General features: G+C 30.6%; 2 protein-coding genes across 4 annotated transcripts; both read right to left on the reverse strand.

Annotated features, from left to right (window-relative positions):
• Positions 1 to 335: 335 nt before the first annotated feature.
• Positions 336 to 2278, reverse strand: LOC125843999 (protein NUCLEAR FUSION DEFECTIVE 4-like). Its single transcript, XM_049523216.1, has one exon. The coding sequence runs from the start codon at positions 2195 to 2197 to the stop codon at positions 398 to 400; it is 1800 nt and encodes a 599-aa protein (XP_049379173.1). The 5' UTR covers positions 2198 to 2278; the 3' UTR covers positions 336 to 397.
• Positions 2279 to 10350: 8072 nt separating this feature from the next.
• LOC125844009 (glycine-rich RNA-binding protein RZ1C) lies at positions 10351 to 15815 on the reverse strand. Of its 3 annotated transcripts, XM_049523227.1 has the most exons (4): positions 15619 to 15815; positions 12850 to 14776; positions 10856 to 11421; positions 10351 to 10768 (listed from the first exon to the last, which is right to left on the reverse strand). In XM_049523227.1, the coding sequence occupies exons 3-4, from the start codon at positions 11416 to 11418 to the stop codon at positions 10528 to 10530; spliced, it is 804 nt and encodes a 267-aa protein (XP_049379184.1). In that variant the 5' UTR covers positions 11419 to 11421; positions 12850 to 14776; positions 15619 to 15815; the 3' UTR covers positions 10351 to 10527. The 3 variants fall into 3 exon arrangements, with proteins under 3 accessions (XP_049379184.1, XP_049379183.1, XP_049379185.1); XM_049523226.1 differs by lacking the exon at positions 12850 to 14776 and having other exon boundaries at positions 15619 to 15805; XM_049523228.1 differs by lacking the exons at positions 12850 to 14776; positions 15619 to 15815 and adding an exon at positions 12585 to 12833.
• Positions 15816 to 19162: the final 3347 nt, after the last annotated feature.

Here is a 19162-nt window from a genome sequence, read left to right on the forward strand (position 1 = left end):
GTCTTTTCTTTTTAATTGGACCCTACTTACAAATTTTACTTTATTTTTCTTTATTTCGCTCGCTAACAATATCTTCATATTCTGAATTGTCAACCTTTCTTTTTTCTTGGAAAAAAAAGGTAAAGAATATATGTTGTTTGAAATAGTTTTTAACTTAAACTAACTCCGTATGTCTGTAATAATGACAATGATATTATTGAAACATGTTTAAACGTGAGACTCCATAACAATATAACATACAGAAAATTAAGTAAAGGAAAGTACACGTGAGAGAAAATATCAAAAATATAGTTCATACATGTACTATATTACAAAAAGATACCAAAAACTATCTAAAAATCTTTAATTTCTTTTTCTTCTATTCAACATTTTTGTCTTCTTACAATTCATTCCTAATCTACCCCTTACTAGTACCATTTTGTGCCAATGTCATTTCCATCTCATCATTCTTAGCTTCTTCTCTAAATTTCTTATAAATATCACTCTTATAAAACTTCCTAGTCCTAATCACTAAAATAATTGAAACAAAAGCCCCAAAAATAGTAACTAATGTTATAATAATAAAAGCTAATTTGAAACACTCAACTCCATCACAATTCAAATCTTCACCGTCCCCTCTTCTCCTTCCCAATACCTTCAATTGTTTTTCTGCCTCTTTATCATATAAATAACCAGCCACTCTTACATTAAGCACATATGAACCAATTGGACTTGCTACTGACCCAAAATTATATAATGTTGAGTAGTATTTTAGTCCAAAAAGTTCAGAAATTATTGCAAAAAGTAATGGCCATTGTGCACCAAAACAAAATCCAATAATTATGGATGCAATGTATAGTCCACTAGGCACATTAAATGCAATTAAAATGTGGCCTATGCAAGAGACTACTAGTGTTATGGTTAGGGCTAAAGGTCTTGGAAATTTGTATTTTTTCAAAAAATATTCTGATAAGAAACCAGCCACTACTCTTCCCAAATAATTCCATATACTTACTAAGGACACAAATGTACTAATACTCTTTTTAGGGTACCCTAGTGATGTCCCAATTTGTCCCAAGTTGTCTATAGCTGTTAATGTCCCACCAACTCCACAAATTGTAGCAATAAATAGTATTAGCATGTCTAGACTGAATAGAGCTTGGAGTATAGTAAAGTCTTCTCCCCGGGCTGGCGGTTGAAAAACTGTCTTCCAACAAGAAACTGAAACCTTTGGATCTTTTAAGTCAACATCACTAGTTTTTAACTTTTCTTGAACAATACCATCCAAACCTTGTTTCTCGAAAGTAGTGTCAGTAGTCACAACTGCTGATGATGGTGGTGATGGTAGTTGAGGAGCCTCACTTTTAGGGCTTTCAGTTACAACTTTGACCTTGGAAATACTATCCAAGGCGAGTTTCTTCGCATTCCATGAATTGATTTCCTCCTTTATAACCAAACCAAGTGGTAAGAAAAGCAAGAATATTACAAGAGCTGCACTCAAACCATACTCCACCCTCGTGAAATCGAATTTCTTTTGAAGTATGATAATCACCATGAGATATCCAGCTAGAACAAGCGACATGTACAAAAACTTATAGAACACTTTAAGTTCATGTGCGATTCTAACAACTTGTATAATCCTAATTGTACGTAAAAAAACAAAAGAAATAGCAGCTGGTAACCAACCAATAAGTAAAATTAAAGACTTAGAATCATTACCATAAAGTGCATGAAAAATTTGTGTTAAAATTGCACCACTTAAACCAACAAAACCTTTGAGTAATCCAAGAACAGCACCACGTGACTCTGGAAAATTTTTAACACATGTCACAAGTGCACCAGTATTAGCAAAAGATTGTGAATTTCCACCAATACAAATATATAAACACATTAACCAAACTTTTGTTGACATTTTTTTGGTCACGGCCATCCATATCATAAAATAACCAAAAAAATTTAATATAGCCCCAATTGAAAGAACAACCCATGGTGGTGAAATTTCATTGATTAGACCTGATAAAATACCAACATTTGACCCTAAATCTTTGAAAAAACTTAGTAGATTGAGGGTAGTTTGGTCATATCCTAAGGAAGATTTTATGTCACTAGAATATAAACCGAACATGTAGGTGGCACCCGCGGCTGATAGGATCAACATGGTTCCAAACACCATGAACCATCGGCTCACGAGGACTCGGATAGGTAGGTTCATCGTCATGTTGTAATATGATCGATGATCGATCGAGGTGATAAATATCTTATCGAATTGATTTAAGTGAAGAAAAAGTTGTTAGGATGATATTTCATTTGTAGTTGTATACATGAAATGTGCATATTTATATAGACCTCATCTTAACACACCTACCATAGTCATGCACCCCCCCCCCCCCACCTAAAAAAAATAAAAATCCAACACTACCTTATTAAGGGTGGGGGGTGGGGGTAGGGGGTAGTCTAAAACATAGAGTTTATAGTTGACTTGAGCAAGTTTCTTGGAAAGAAGGGTGGACAAAGAAAGATATATTTTAGAAAAAATCTATCAAATTGAAGACTAAAATTGTAGTAATATTTTATTGGTCTGAAAAAATAATTGAAGCAATCATATTTTATACGAGATATTTGATTTTGTAATTCATTACAAATATAATTTTATCTATATTATAGGATCTTTTGCATATATGGAAGATCAACACAATAACTTATTTTTTATATCGTTATTTTTACTGATCATTGTAAGTTAGTACAAGATTTCATTTTCTAATAGTATATTTTTATTTGAATTGAGTATTACAAAATCGTTATCTTTTATTGTTCAAATTGTAAATTATTAGCACGAGATTTTATTTTCTAATAGTATATTTTTATTTGAATGAGTATATTACAAAATATTTTAGCTATATTATAGGAACTTTTTTATATATGGAAGATCAACACAATAAATAACTTTTTATATCGTTATTTTTTACCGTTCAAATTATAAGTTGACAGGGATCTCATTATATATATATTTTTATTTGGATGAGTCATGAAATACGTGACATTAATATTGTGGGGTAATTAATTATACTCATCGACCAATGAATACTATATATGCCCTACAAGTGCAACTTGTAGTTCGAGTCATTATTATAAATCTTGAATTTAATATGACAAAATAAATTGTTTTCTGATTAATTTACCTTTCATTTTCCTTATTTATATTCTTAAAAGAAAGTATAAAAAATTAGAATTTATTAATAGTTGAGGAATTAGAAGCGTTAATTTTTTACGATTTTACCCTCATGAAAGCAAATGTAAAACAATTTTTTTTATGAGGGTATATTGTTAATTTGTTGCAGTAAACTTACAACGTGGAATATTTTTTTTCTTTAAAAAGATTGATTTCTTTTCAATTTAATTTTATCTGTTATATACAACATTTTATTATATAATGTCCATTATTGATCGAACATGTGGCCATAAAAAAACAATAAAAAATATCTAAGGGTCAATCAACTTGATACGTTTTATCATTTAATTTAAACGTCGAAAATTAACCTCTAAAAAAGGTGAAGAAAACGACTAATTAATTAGTACCTCATTTGTACGCAATGTGTTTTCCAGCTATAACAAAAATAATTTTTAGTGACGATAAATATGCATTTAACAAATAGAGTTAGAACTTTACTGGATTAGTTAATTGATATTAGATTCAATGTTGTTATAAGTTTTAGAGTATTAAAATGTATTTGTCACCAGTGGCGGAGCTAGAAATTTTAATAAGGGGATTCAAAATTTGAGAAGTAAACACACGAACTAGTGGAAGGGGGTTCGACATCTATTATACATACCTAAAAAATAATTTTAACCATGTATAAATAGTAATATTTTTTGTCGAGGGAACCCCCTCATTATATGTTGCCTCCGCCCCTATTTGTCACCAGTATTGCTTCTAAAAATATATATATTTAGCAGCAATTAAGCTATTGTCATTAATTAATTATCGCTAAAATTTATTTTTGGTACAGTGTCTACAAATAAACAAAAAAAAATGATAAATATAAAGTATGAGATCAAATAATTATTAGGAAGCACTTTATTTGTTAGTATGAATTCAAATTTAATCAACTTTAGTATAAATATCAAATACGAAATAAAAAGAGAAAAATAATAATAAAATTAATCAAACCTTAGTCGGTAGCTAATGTCCAATTTTAGACAACTTGGATGAAGTGGTACAAAGTACAAAATAACTCATAATTACAATTTGATAAAAGACGTTATCACTTTTTTTGTATTTTATATTATCGATCTCTTATGTTTGTCTTAATATAAAGATCCTTTTTTTAAATTCCGTACATATTATCTTCTTTATATGTCACTCGGACAATTACATTAGTATATTGCTATTATGCTATTTTTTTTCTTTATTTGATTTATTCATTTTAAATCTCTAAGTTACGTTTGACATATTAAAATCCATATTCTACTTTTGTTATTGTGAAAGTGTATATAGTTAAACCAAATATACATATATAAAAAGTAATAGTAGGGGACGATATATCGTATAATCAACTGACTTAACTAATTATATCATTTTTAGATTTTAACACAAAGTAGGATATATATGTGGAAATCATTAAAATTAATTTTAAAAATTTATCGTGAACCTATATTTGTTTAGGCAAAAAAAGTTAACAATAAGAATCTAAAAGTTAAATTATGAAAGTTTTAAAATTGCCTTTTTATAATAATATCTATTCTTTTAAAATTGTGAATCCGCCTCTGCACCTAACACGTCCTCCTCTAGACTTCGATTGACAAGTAAAACACATATTCAATACGTATCATTACTTATATTTTTTGTGGTGTAGAGTTCTTATCAATAATTCAAGATTTGTATTATTTGACTAAGTAAAGATTAAGTTTATGAACCATACACGTGATTTTGAATTGGTCCTTGTGATAACCAATCATAAAATAGTCAATAATTAGGAAACAATTTTAGACTTAAAATACCCTAATAAAGTAGATATTTTCAAATTATTTTTGATATGATAAACGATAGTAACTAAAAACATAAAAGAATTATCACTGGCGTATTGAAAATGACCTACATTTATCTTTTTTACATATTGGACCTCGATTATCCTTAACAATAAGTTTCGGATAAGAATATCTATTCGTAACCTATTAAACACCAATCGTCCTTTACCATTAAAAATGTCACTATTATGGTGGTTTTCTAAGAATTCATCATTATTAAAGGATAAAGAAATTGCGCTAAATCCAGATTTTATTTTCATTTTGATTGGCTCTTTTTCGATTTTTTTAAAATCCATGCTATTAGCTATATTCTTGCAAACTTTTAACATATTTTAAAAGTTCTGATTTATTTTATTTGTCTAATTCAAATTTTGATGTGATGTTTTTAATGACCATACAAACTATTAATGTATGATTTTTTTCCAAAAAATTATATGACTGTATTGTTAATTGAATGATACTCATAATTATCCCAAAAAATCTGGGATACGGCACTTAGATAAAGACATAATATTAATTTTCTGTGTAATTGGTTGGCATAATCACACCTAATTAATTAAATTGATTAGAATATGATTATTTTTATACATTTAATTTGATCTTAATTATGAGTTTATGACTGTTGGTCACGTTCATATCTGTTGTCATGTGAATCCTTCTTCAAATTAGGTTGTAATATTCATACCATAATTATATAATACCACAATTATATCGTACCTAATACCTCCATAAATAAGTTATTTTTCACTATTTAATTTTTGATTCCGTTTGCATAAGTCGTGTTAAAATAATTTTGAAATCATAGGTTAGAGTTCAATTTCTGACAGATCGTCTAAGAACTTGCCTTTGTCTCCACTCATGAATGATAATTAGTAGTAATTTTTATGAATGAACCTGCCACAAATTCTGCTTGATTATTAGGATTTTCGTATAAATTATTTCGTAAATATGAATTAAATTGTCCACAAATTTTGACAGATTATTAAGAGTTTTTAAAAAATTTCACAGAATCAAATTGATCTAAATCAACTTCAAATTTGATATTTATTTCTATGATGAATCATGTTATGTTTAATTAATTTATAGCCACTTATTTAAAATTCTACTATGACCTACATGTAGACTATTAGTAGCAAGGAATCAAAATATTAAATTCTATAATTGGTTAGAATCTCTAATAAATAATACCACGTATAATTTTTTTTCCTATACATATAGTCAATGCCCTAATAGTTACGTAATAGTAGTCAAAGGAAGTAAAAGAACAAACAAAAAGATGACGTATGTAATAATAATTGAGATTTAAATTTCATATTTATAGATATTTAATTTTTTAAAACATAAATATGTTATGTTTAGCTCTAATAAATATGCACATTAAGAAAGATGTGCTAAAGCCTTACCGGTATTAGTTAATTGTTATTATATTTAATGTCGCTATAAGTTTTATGGACATTTATAAAAAGTGTTAATTGCTCTTTAAAAAATAATAATTAAGCTATTATTATGAATTAGTTACGATTAAAAATTATTTGTAATATAATGCTAATTCAATTGAACTCATATTCAAACTTGTCCACCTGACCTTCATAGGTTTCTTGATAATCTCAATGGTTTATGTTATATTTAAGACAAAAAAATTTTATGTAATGTACCCTCTATGTAATTGTATAAATAGAGTCATGCTATGTGATACACTTGAAGATTATTGTTTATTTATTTATTTATTTATTATAGTAATAAAATTTAAAACTAAAGGGTGTATATTAAATGGGTTCCATAATTTTGATAAAAAATGTAATTTTTTTTAAAAAAATACTCTTGTTAAAGCAGATACGTGAAAGTGCCTGCTTCAGCCTCAAACTCTCTCTCGTATAATAGGAGAAATTTAGTTTCTTGACCTTTCAATATTGCTATTATTTTAATATAATTTTACAACATTTCTTTTATTTTTCGAATAAATACCCCTTTTTTTTTATTAAGTTGCTACATGCTGGAAAACAGTTGTCAATTTGTCATTCAAATTCGATACCCAATGGTCGGTCAAGTAAATTAATTATTTAACATTTTACCTATTTTGTTGGGGAAAAACAAATTTCTATTTTAAAATACAATCATTTAATTAATTTCTCTTGGAGAAGTTAACTACTTTTCCTAATCAAGTTGTTTAGTTTACTAATTCCAATTGTTGGGTCAAATTGATCTTATCTATGTCTACATGTGACTATAATTAGTGACGTTTTAATAAGTTGAAAACACATAGGATGTGTTTGGCGAGGAAAATATTTTTCAATTTTTTAATATTTGATTTATCAGAATATTTTTACAAAATATTTTTTCTAAATAAGTTCTTTAAAATTAAGGAGATTGACTTTCCTAACAAAAGTATGGAAAATAAGTTTCATAAACACGTTGATATTATCCTCCACCATCCAATAAACGCGACTTCACCTTCACACTGATAACCAATAAATCGAATAGAGTAAACTTTAAAATCAAATCGAACCGATCGATACATAGCCCTATTTTGGCAGTTTGGCCCAATATAATATAAAACCTGTCCAACTCAATACTGACACCCCGCTTATGAAAAATCATGCGTACACCACTGCTCATACCGCTTCCTCCACCCTTAATTGATCCGTAATTACTATAATTAATCAAGTTAAGGATTAGGTTACATCTGTTCAAACCTTGAGTAGTAGTTTCGTTATGTTTAATTAAAATTAGCAGCCACATATTTTAAATTCCACTATATGACCTATATGTTGTAGACTATTAGTTAGTAGCAAGGAATCCAAATATTTAAATATTTTATTGAATTAGTTTCTTTGAGCAATTACTTAGAATCTCTTAAAAAACAAAAATACTATAATGTATGTATAATTTTTCTTCTACATTAGTCAATGCCCTAGTAGTTACGCAATTATATAGTAGTCCAAGGAAGTGAAAGAACATACAAAAAGATGATGTTATTATAGCATCATCATATCAATAAAAATAAAAATAACAAGTAAGATAATTAAAAAAGAATAATTATTTAGTAAATGATTTTTTTAAAAAATTATGAACCTTTTAAATTTTACATCTCTTTTGAGCCGATTGGAAATTTTACACTTGAAAAAACGTTAGACTTCACTCTAAATTTTTGCAAATTACGTTATAGCAAAGCTTAAATGTTATGTCTAATATTTTATCTGTAAAATTGAGTAATCTATGAACAAACTTTAGACTTGAGTTTAACGTAGTCCTAATGAGTATATTTTTAAAATATATATTTGCATAACATTTAAAAATATAGCAATAGAGCTATATGACCCTAATTACCACCCCACCCGGAAAAGTCGAGCACACTACATTTCATGTGAACCATCCTACTAAGGTTTTTCGAAGTCAATGCATATACGTTCACAACTAGCTAGGGATCATGTTCAGTCCATGCCAATAAAAATATAACAAAAAATCGCGATCTATCAACACTTGAAAGGCTACACAATGGAGATGGAATCACCCCACCACACTAACATATAAAGGACACTAGGATAAATACAAGGAATATAAGGATAAATACAAAAAAAAAAGTGGCAATGTCTTATTATCCAATGTAGAAGCAAAAAAAAGGAACAAATATGATTTGGTGGGGGTGGGGTGGGGTAGGGGGATATAAAGACAAAGAAAGAAAGTAAACAATAAATTGAGTCAAAACATATATACAATTGGAAGTGCAAATATGTCAACAAGCTGAAAATATTGTAGAAAATAAAGTGGTACTAGTGATATCCTTTTTGAATTTGATATATACACACAACTTTTGCAGCAATTTTAGAAAATATTCCTAGCTTTTTATTCATATATTTTCCATTTTTGAAAGAGAAAATGATGTGCTCCAAGAATAATAATGTGGTACTAGTTGTATCCTTTTTGAATTTGACATTTCAAAGGTGGTAGGAACTAAGAACTTATAAGCTTTTATATAGATCAAAAGCAAATATATATGTTAGGAATATATTGCCTACTTGCATCAATAATCAGTGGTGGAGCTAGCATTTCGATTATAAAATCTACATGATCCAGTAATTTTGATGTTCGTTAAAAACTCACGTTTTGATTACGAAATTTACATAATTCAGTAATTTTGATATTTTTTTTAAAAATCATGTAATAAATATAAATAATTAATCAAGAACCAAATAATATATATATATATATAGACTTGTCAACTTGTTCAGACTTTGAGAGTGACTAGTTCACACTTTAATACAACATAGTTTACTAGGCATCCATGTGCATCATACTTTTATTTTTTTATATTAAATATTTTTTTGCTCACTCGGTGTTATTACCTATTTTGAAGTCCAATTAATTTGAATTTAAGCTGAAAATTTTACCCAAGAGATAAAATATTTTTAAAAAAATCAAAGACCTCTGGTTAAACATGATCAAAGGCTCTTAAAAAAAATTTGGAACTCTTTATGTAAGTGGTACTTAGGTTAAATTACAACTCCAATCTTGATGTATCAGTAAAATGTTAAGTATTATAAGTCTTCTAATATTTATTTTTTCTTTCACGTAATCATTTACTGCACGTAACACCTAATTTTTATCTAATCAAATTTTATTCAATAAGAAATACAAGTATTTAATAGACTAAGCTAAAATGTCTAGAAGTGACTATTAAATACACTAATATTTAGTAGTTTCTAATCAATTTACCCAAGATTAAATAGTGATAATATAGTATCTATATGTTCCTTAACACTAGTATGCATTTGAACATTATTTGGTTGAAGTTTACAACAATTATATATATAGTAAAATTCTACGAATGAAATCTGCGGAGGATAAAATGTATGGAGATCTTATCAACTTATCCCTACCTCGTGGAGTAGTTATTGAAGTTTCAACTATCTCATAGCTATCCGATATTTTGCATTCAACGGAAAGAGTGCTCTCTAAACCGAATGTGATAGCAATTTTCCATCAGACGAACAAGAAAAAAGACATACCAATGTAATCCCACAAGTGGAGAGTTAATATATCAAATAATCACTCAACTATGCACTCTTCTCTCAGAAAATCACACAACTTTCAATTTTAACTCAAAAATCATTCAACTATACATTTTTCTCTAAAATAGTTACTCAACTTTGAATTTTAACTCAAAAGTCACTTAACTCTCAACTTTAAATTTTAACTCAAAAGTTGAGTGACTTTCTGAGAGAAGAATGCATAGTTGAGTGACCATCTGAGACGATAAAACATACACGGACCTTATCCCTACTTTTGTTAGATAGAGAGGCTGTTTCCGATAGACAATGAAGAGCTATTTTTGTTAACAGTAAAAACTAAAATGCAGAAAGTTTTTCTAGCAATATAAAACCAAGATATAGTTTTCCCCTACAACAGTTGATACAATTCAACATCTTTACATCTTTAGAGATTACTTAACCAAAAGTGCAAGATACTAAAAAGGAGAGCTAAAATTCAAACATGGATAGTCTAACACATCACAGATTTAGCACTTCAATAACGGTCAAAGGCAGCGGCGGGTGGACGTCCTCCCCTACGAGGACGATCATATGGTCCTGCTCTGTCTCTGACGCTTTTCCCCTCGTAACGTGCTGGTCCTCCACTGGAGTACCTGTCACCATCTCGTGGACCTACATCCCTGTCGAAACCCCTCTCTTTGCCTGAACCGTTCTGACCATATCGGTCAGAAACCCCATACTTGTTGTCCGCAAAACGATCACCGCCCGCAGGGTGCCTAAATATCATAAGAAGTCATTTTTGGTAAGATAGGGGGAAAAAATTAGATCTGTAACACCAAGCAAGAATAGGGAAAATATCACACCTGTCATTGGCAAATCGATCACGGCTTCCATATCTATCATCTTTGCTATCATAGCGCTCCTTGTCAGCATAATGGCCTCTGTCGTATTGATCATCCGTATACCGACGGTCACTGCCATAACGATCCTCACGTGCACTACCTCCACCAAACCTTGATCGAGGAGGGGGGGATAATGCACGTGAACCACGGCCACCACCTTCTTGTTGGCAGTCTCTAGCCCAATGGCCTGGGCGGCCACACTTGAAACAATTGTCTTGCCCTGCTGACCTATCACCACCACCGTAGCTTCCACGGCCACCACCACCATAGCTACCCCTGTCACCGCCACCATAGCTACCCCTGTCACTGCCTCTGTAGCTACCCCTGCCACCGCCTCCGTAGCCACCGCCATAGCCATGGTCAGAATCCTCACCACCCATCTTTGGTTGGGCCTTGTTCACAGAGATCACCTTATCACCAATCTCCCTACCATGCATTTCTCTGATTGCATCTTCCATGGAGCGACGGTCTGCAAACGTTAAAAACCCAAATCCACGAGGACGCCCTGTATCCCTTTCCAGCATAACCTACAGTGCTAACAGTTTAGAAACTAGCACAAGACAAACACATCAAGCTAAATATTTACTCTCTTAGAAGCCTGTAATAATATATCAGGAACAAAATCAAATTGATAACGAGGACAAGACCTTCAGATATAACACACAATAAAGGAGGAGTTGCATTTACCTTTACTCTTTCACATGCAAATTCTGAAGAATTAAACAGTGAAAACTACATGACCAGAATTATTGATGATTTCTCAATTAGCAAAATAATAGCAAATCAAAGTAGCATTCTTTGACATGATCTAACCCTTGCTAGAGCAATAGTTTAAATTGAGTAGCCAATAATTCAACTCAAAATTAAGTCCAAAACACGCAAAAATACACATAAAACTCCAAAAGTCATAGAAAGGTTCATTCTGGAGCTCCTCAAAACAGTATCAAAAGTCGATTCTGAAAACAAAATGGAAGGTACATTCCTTTCCTTAATGCTTAAGACCATTTCAAGAGCACTCTCTTAAAACCACCTTCACTTTCAACTTGATGATCTACATTTAATGCAGTGAAGTGCGAATGGAGAAAGTGGTTGGTTTTGGCCATGCATGACAAGGTAGGGTAGAACTTCAAAGTAACAAACTATCATCATTGCTACATAAATATATCATCTAGAGGTAGTTTCATATCAATACATTATCACAATATCATGACATTCTAGCGATTCACATGGCATCATCAAATTATGTCGTTTTTTATATTTTTAACCAAAAAAGAATGTCATCATATTGTGATGTAGTGTTGAAATTATCACATGAAATCTTCCTCTAGATGATATATTTATCGTGTATATATATAAGGAACACCACACATCTTATTAATGCATCATTCTGCCCACTTAGTGGCAAGAGTGACGTCATTAGACAACACTTCCAGTTCTTGGTTTCTTGTGAACTCGGCATTCAACTTCGAATATTTTACTTTACTCAATATATACTTCAATTCCCCAGTTAATCCCAACTATACAACTATGCATGCAACTGCGCAAAGCATAGGTAAGTAAATGAAAAGTAGTAAACCTGGACTGCTGTAAGTTTCTTAATCACTTCATTAGTATGAAAAGGAGAGAAGTTAAATCATATTTTTAAACAAGATCTAGGAATATAAAGTTACTTTGACGGAGGAAGTCTTACTTGGGCAGCAGAAATCTGCAGGTCTGCAGATTATTTGACTCAGACCACATGTATCCAGTGTAATCAATACCATTAACAGCTAAAACAACAAAACCAAACAAGAAGGCTTCCTAACCTCTTGGATAAATCTTAACTATGCCAATTGGAACTTATGTTGGATCCATAAACTTCTTTCATATACTTCAACCAGACTAACGAGTAACGAGCAAAAGTATCGCAGACGTATGTCTAAGAACAGGTGGTTAACCATACAAACACAGCTTACCACTCGAAGAGTTGACCATACTGACAAAGCATACTGCGAAAGTTTCCCTGGTAAAACTTCTCATGAACATCATTTGGTTTTTTGTTCAGTAACTGTTCAAAATACTGATCTTCATTCAGCTATCTTTTCCAACACAAAGCTTCAACTAATCCTGATTAAGGGAAACCCCAACTAGAAACTTTTCAACTTACCACTTACGCCATCTGCTAGCAAGGCATCAAAGCAGATAAAGTTAACTCAAAAGAACTAATCCACTTTGAGCCTTTGAAATGCAATTCAGAGGTAACAGGGCAAAATCTCAATAAACTAATCTATAGCAATAATCCATGAAACTTAACACTCTGAAGCTGCTAACTTGGCTGAGCAACGCAACTCCTGAGTCTACAGAGGCATCTCATTATCTGGTGGTCCACGATATGGACGACAATGCAATTGCTCAAGAGAAGAACATCTCACAAGAGCGAAACGATCATTCAACAACCAAGTAAAACAGAATGATCTATCTAAATGGAGAATGAAACAAAAGTGCATCCAGACTCTGCACGCAACAGCACAGCTTCTAAAGTCTTCAAGAAGGTTAAGAAATCAAGAATCACATTCAATCTTGACAGTGGCAAACCACCAATTGAAACGGAATGAGCGACCAAGAGGGAGAATGAGACAGAAGTGCATCAAGATTCTGTGTACACCAGCTTCTAAAGGTCTTCAAAAGGTCAGAGAATCAAGTTCAATCTTGAAAGTGGCTCGCGTGAAGGCAGGAGATCAGCTAAGTACCACATAGCTCTCAACCTCTTTCCCTGAAACTTCTTTAGAACAAAGAACAGGTACCGCCAGATGTCGTCTCATACCGATCCGTCATAGTTATAATGGTAAAGTAAAAGTTTAACATCCCCGTAATTTTACAGGAAACGCAAGAAAGTTGTTATATTTCTCTCATAAGTTCCAGTACCCAAGCTCTTACCTCATGTGTGCCACTGACCATTCAAAAGAACTTCTCACTGTTACACATACACCTTACAGATCACGAATTAGAAACAACGTAGCAAACCGTAGTTGGCACTTGGCAGATTGACTAAAAAAAATAGTGATGCAACCATGTTAAGGCACTTAGGGACTCATATATCTGGTGTACACTCCACATAACAATAACACCCAAATTCTAGTAAGAGAAATGTCAATAACCTTCAATCAGATTGGTCCTGCTAGCTTTAAAGAACAACATGCACCATTCACAGAAACTGTCAACCAATTTAACTTGAAGAATTATGGAAACTAGACTCTGAACTAAATTGCGTATTCAAAATTCATCTCTTAGTTGAACCTCTTATTAGCAGGAATTCCACCATTGCTTGCAACTGATATGTGTCAAGAGCTAACTTACCTCTTATAATTTAAGCACCTTACATCAAGAGCTAACTTACCTCCTCTATTCCCCCATTTGACATGTGTCACAAAATTAAACATATTGACGGGATAGTTACTGCCACTTGACTGCTATGCCTTTATGTTTAACTTTGATTGAGGAAAAAGTCTTAAAATTAATGGTGATTCCACCAAACAGATCACCTATGATGCACTCAGTCCACATATTCCAATCATTTTCCATCAAGTCCAAAGTCCAAACACAAATGCCCCTTGAAATTACTATACCATACTATTAGCTAATGGTTGAACCAGAGCAGAATTGTGAATCAGCTGCAATCAACATAGAGATGCATTTCTGAGCAAATCGCTGCTGCAATAGAAACCGATAGTGCTTCACATTGTTAACATGCAGCTGATCTAAGCTTTTTCAGATAGTCTAGCAAGTGAAACCTCAAAATCAAGCTGCTGAAGGAATCAAGTATTTATGTCCAGCAACTTCACATTCCAATGAACAAAAATCCTTCCTCATACAATTCCATCTAAGGCACCTCAAATCCATTAACTGGCATAACCAGATCCAGAAATATTAAAGGAAAAAACTAATTAATAAATGATTAAAATGAAATGAAAAATTGGAAATAGACATGAGCTAAACATCAACTTGAAGCAATACAATTGATTTGCAAAGTTGAAGATTAACCCAACAAACTCCCCCATAAAGCATAGCACCACAAAGCATATGAAGAGAGAAAAACACAAAACTATTTCCAGTGCTTAAGTTCATGTATACATCAGAGTTCAGACAAACAAAGTTTGCAATCATTCCACAAATACCTGTTCAGGACTCCTAAAATATTGCATACAAATTATTTTCTTTTAGATAAACTAGTAAGATTTTATTATCTTAACATCATTCGGTCCAAGCTTTACAAATAAGGAATTCTTTTCTGGAAAAACTATGTTTGAAGTTCTTTTTAAGGAAAAATAACCCCTGCATACTTGGACCAAAAGGTCATAATCTTCCTAGAAAAACCCAAAGGTAATTTATTTTCCCAAACTTGCTCAAAATGCATAAAAAAGTACAACATCAACATAACCAATGAAATTACACAACGTTGGACCTAGGGAAGGACGTGCGTACACAAACTTACCCCAACTTATAAAGGTAGAACGGCAGTTTCCGACAGAAATGATTTTTTTAAAAAAAAAATGAAGGAAACAGCACTAAAATAATTTGAAAAAAATGTGTAGACATAAAAATCATTCTCCAAAAACATCATCAAATGATCTAAATCAGTATAAGAACACACAGCACACATACATACATACACTAAAAATCCTTAAAAATTGCATTTTTTTCCGCATAAATTACAACGAAAACTGAATCTTACGAAAACTACGAACCTGACAATCGATGATTTTACCGTAACGGCCAAAAGCTCCTTCGAGTTGACGGTCTGTGACATCCCAAGCTAAGCCTCCAACAAATATACGATAATCATGGTCCTTTCCTGACATTTTCTGAAATTGAACAAAAAATACCATTTTTTAACAGAAAAATTAAAACCCTAGAAATCAATTGAGCTGAAATTGAACTATAATCGAACTTCGGTTGAGCACGAAGAGATATATATATATATACCTGGGTTCTGTACTGCGAATGAACTGCTTGAATTTTTTCGCTGTGGGGTTCTTCACAAAACCCTATTCTCACTTTGTTTTTTCCCTTTTAACCTTTTTTGAGGGTCCGATGCGGGTACCGCATACCGGAAACCGGTTGGAAAATTAAAATATATGTATATATTAGATACAACCTAACATGTTATTACGAGCTCAACATATGTTTGTAATTTTTTTAGTTCTAATTTATGTGATACATTTTGAATCTCAAAATTTAAGCAAGTCTATATTTGATTATAAATTTTTTATATAATTTTTAAATATTTTGAATTGTCTATTATTGTGACTTATAGTAAAAATTTTTTACGTAGTTTACAATATATAATTTTGGAAAAGGATCTGAAAAATATTTCAACTTTGGCCGAAATTGTTGTTACGATACCAAACTTTATGGAGGACCTTTTACCCCCTGCACTATTTAATAGTGTATTTTAAAGGTATATATCTGCCCACGTGGACATGTTATTATTTATAATGTCCACGTGAACACATATATACCTTTAAAATACACTATTAAATGGTGCAGGGGGTAAAAGGTTCTTTCCAAAGTTTGGTATCGTTACAACAATTGCGGTCAAAGTTCGGATATATTTCAGACATTTTTTCCTATAATTTTCATTAAAAAAAAAGAGATTTCATGCGCAAATTCTGGTCAAACTTAAACTATTTGACTCTTGAAAAATGAAATGTGTCCATAAATTGGGACAAAGAGAGTACTTATTACTTTGTTTATTTTAATTTATGTGACACGAATAAAATTTTGTAAGTTATCTAAATATTTATATAATTTTTTTAAATATTTTAAATTATTAATTATTGTGATTTTATAGGATTCTTTACATAATTTTCAAAAAATATGTTGTTTGTTTGTTTCAATTTACGTGGTGCTAATAGAATTTCGAGAGTCAATTGTATTTCTTTTGTTTGTGATTTATAAAATATAGTTTTTTACGTAATTTTCAAATAGTATATTTTTTTTTTTCAATTTATGTGGCATTTGATTGATTTTCGAGAGTCACTTATTTTTTTTTATATGTCTTTTAAATATCTTAAGTTGTTCATTGTAGTGATTTATGGTACTTTTGGCGTTATTTTGAAATTATCTATGTTATTTTTTCTGTCCCAATTTATATGATACCGATATAACTTGAGAGTCAATCATATTATTTATATGTCTTTAAATATTTTAAATTGTTGATTATTATTGTGATTTATGACATTTTTTATGTAACTTAAATATATAATAAAAATGAAAAGTAAATTGATAAACAAATTAAAAATAAAAAAAGTACAGAAATTTCGTAAATTTTCCTTAGCTAGAAGCAGCTACATCGACAAAGTAATATGCTAGAGCCATCGAAATAGATTTGATTCGACTCAATTTAACCCCTACTTATCAAAAAAAATTCGAGTCTATTTTAAATATAAAGAATTTTACCTAGGTATATGATTGTGAAAGCTTAATTATCACAATTATAAATATTTATATACCTAATTACGTTTCATAGTGTCACACCTTAAATTTATGTTATTGGCACCCAAAGCTCTAATCCAATTTGAGCACATTAATCCATATAATAAAACTCATCTATCTATATGCCTAATGTATACATGTTGAAGTTTTTCTAAATAACATATCATTATTTCAAAATAATCCTACGTCACCACAAATTGGTTCTAGTAATATACCAATAAATTCTTGCTCAATATTTTTTAATACATTTTTTCAAATACCTACCGTACAAAGACTAATCAGTTATTTCTTTCATTGTTCCCAACATGCCAATATTAACACTAATGATACGTAAATGCAATTCGCTATTCGAACAACTATTCAACATTCCCAAAACTCCTCATAAGACTGGTTAAAAAACTCGTTAACGAACTTGATTAATCGCCCTTTTCTGTTCAAACTGAATCAATATAAATACAAAATCTACTTATAAAAAATTAATGAATATTGAAAACTACATCCACTAATAAATAAGAAGACAACAATAGCATGATGATAACTTGTTGTAAATTAAATAATAATAGAGTCATTTTGACCATAGAACATCAACCTTATAATATGATAAGTTTAATAACATTTTGTTGAATTAATTTACTTCAAAGTAACTTTTAACATTTATAGGCACAAATACAAACAGAACCACCTCCCATACAAGATCTAGGATATAATGCATCATGAAAATTCTTGTTGCAAATAGGCACACAATCATTGGTGTTCTTGCATCGTATCTTAAAAACTGGAGCAACACATTCCTTAGCATCTTTCTGAACTTGGCCAATAGTAGGGTTGACAACTACAAAATAATAATAAAAAAATCATAATATACAAATATATCGTTTAACTTCGTCTGATATCTAGGATCTTTAATTTTGAATGTACATAAACAGACACTTAAACATGTATAAAGTTGAATAAGTAGACATACACGTCCTATCTATGACATCCAACTTTAGTTTTTACAAGAAGATATCAATCTATAAAAGCTAGTTTGACCACGAATAGTTTTTACTTTTTTTCCAATTTTTTGTTCTGAAAAATTGTTTGGATATAGAATTGTTATAAGTTTTCAGAAAGGTTGAAAAACTCCAAAGAGCTTGTTTCCACGATCCAAATCACTCGCTAAAATTCAAAAGTAATTTCAATTTGTATTCATGTTCAAAACACTACTCTAATTTTCGAATATCATTTTCAACTTGAAAACAAATATATCGGGTATTTTTTTCTTCAGATTTTACAATTTTTATATCGAAACGCCCATTAAATTGTGATTGTATTACATAAGTAGTATTACAAATAAAATTTATCAAATAAGAGATTCTAAAATCACATTAATAATAAAATAGATAAAATATAAACATACAGTAATTTAAATTTAAAACTTATAGAAAGGAGATTTTTGATGAACAACCAGAGAAGTATGTGATGATAAGAAGGAGACAGTAGCATATTGAAACTTTTGCCATTTCTACTTTATTATTATTTAGAGAAAATGTTGTGTGAATTGTCTAGCCATGGTTGCAATATATATATATATATATATATATATATATATATAGGAGTAAAAAAAATTATTATGATAATCCAGTCAATATTACATTATTTTATGAGATAAGAAAACAAACTTCTATTAAATAAGAAAATATCTAGTAAGTTTCTAATTAAATGGGTGTTAATTACATATATATGACCGGTTGACATTGAAATTTTATTGGATAAATCTACATTAAATTATGAATTTATGACATATCCATCAAG

This window comes from Solanum stenotomum, chromosome 11, assembly GCF_019186545.1.
Source record: "Solanum stenotomum isolate F172 chromosome 11, ASM1918654v1, whole genome shotgun sequence".
Classification (NCBI taxonomy): domain Eukaryota; kingdom Viridiplantae; phylum Streptophyta; class Magnoliopsida; order Solanales; family Solanaceae; genus Solanum; species Solanum stenotomum.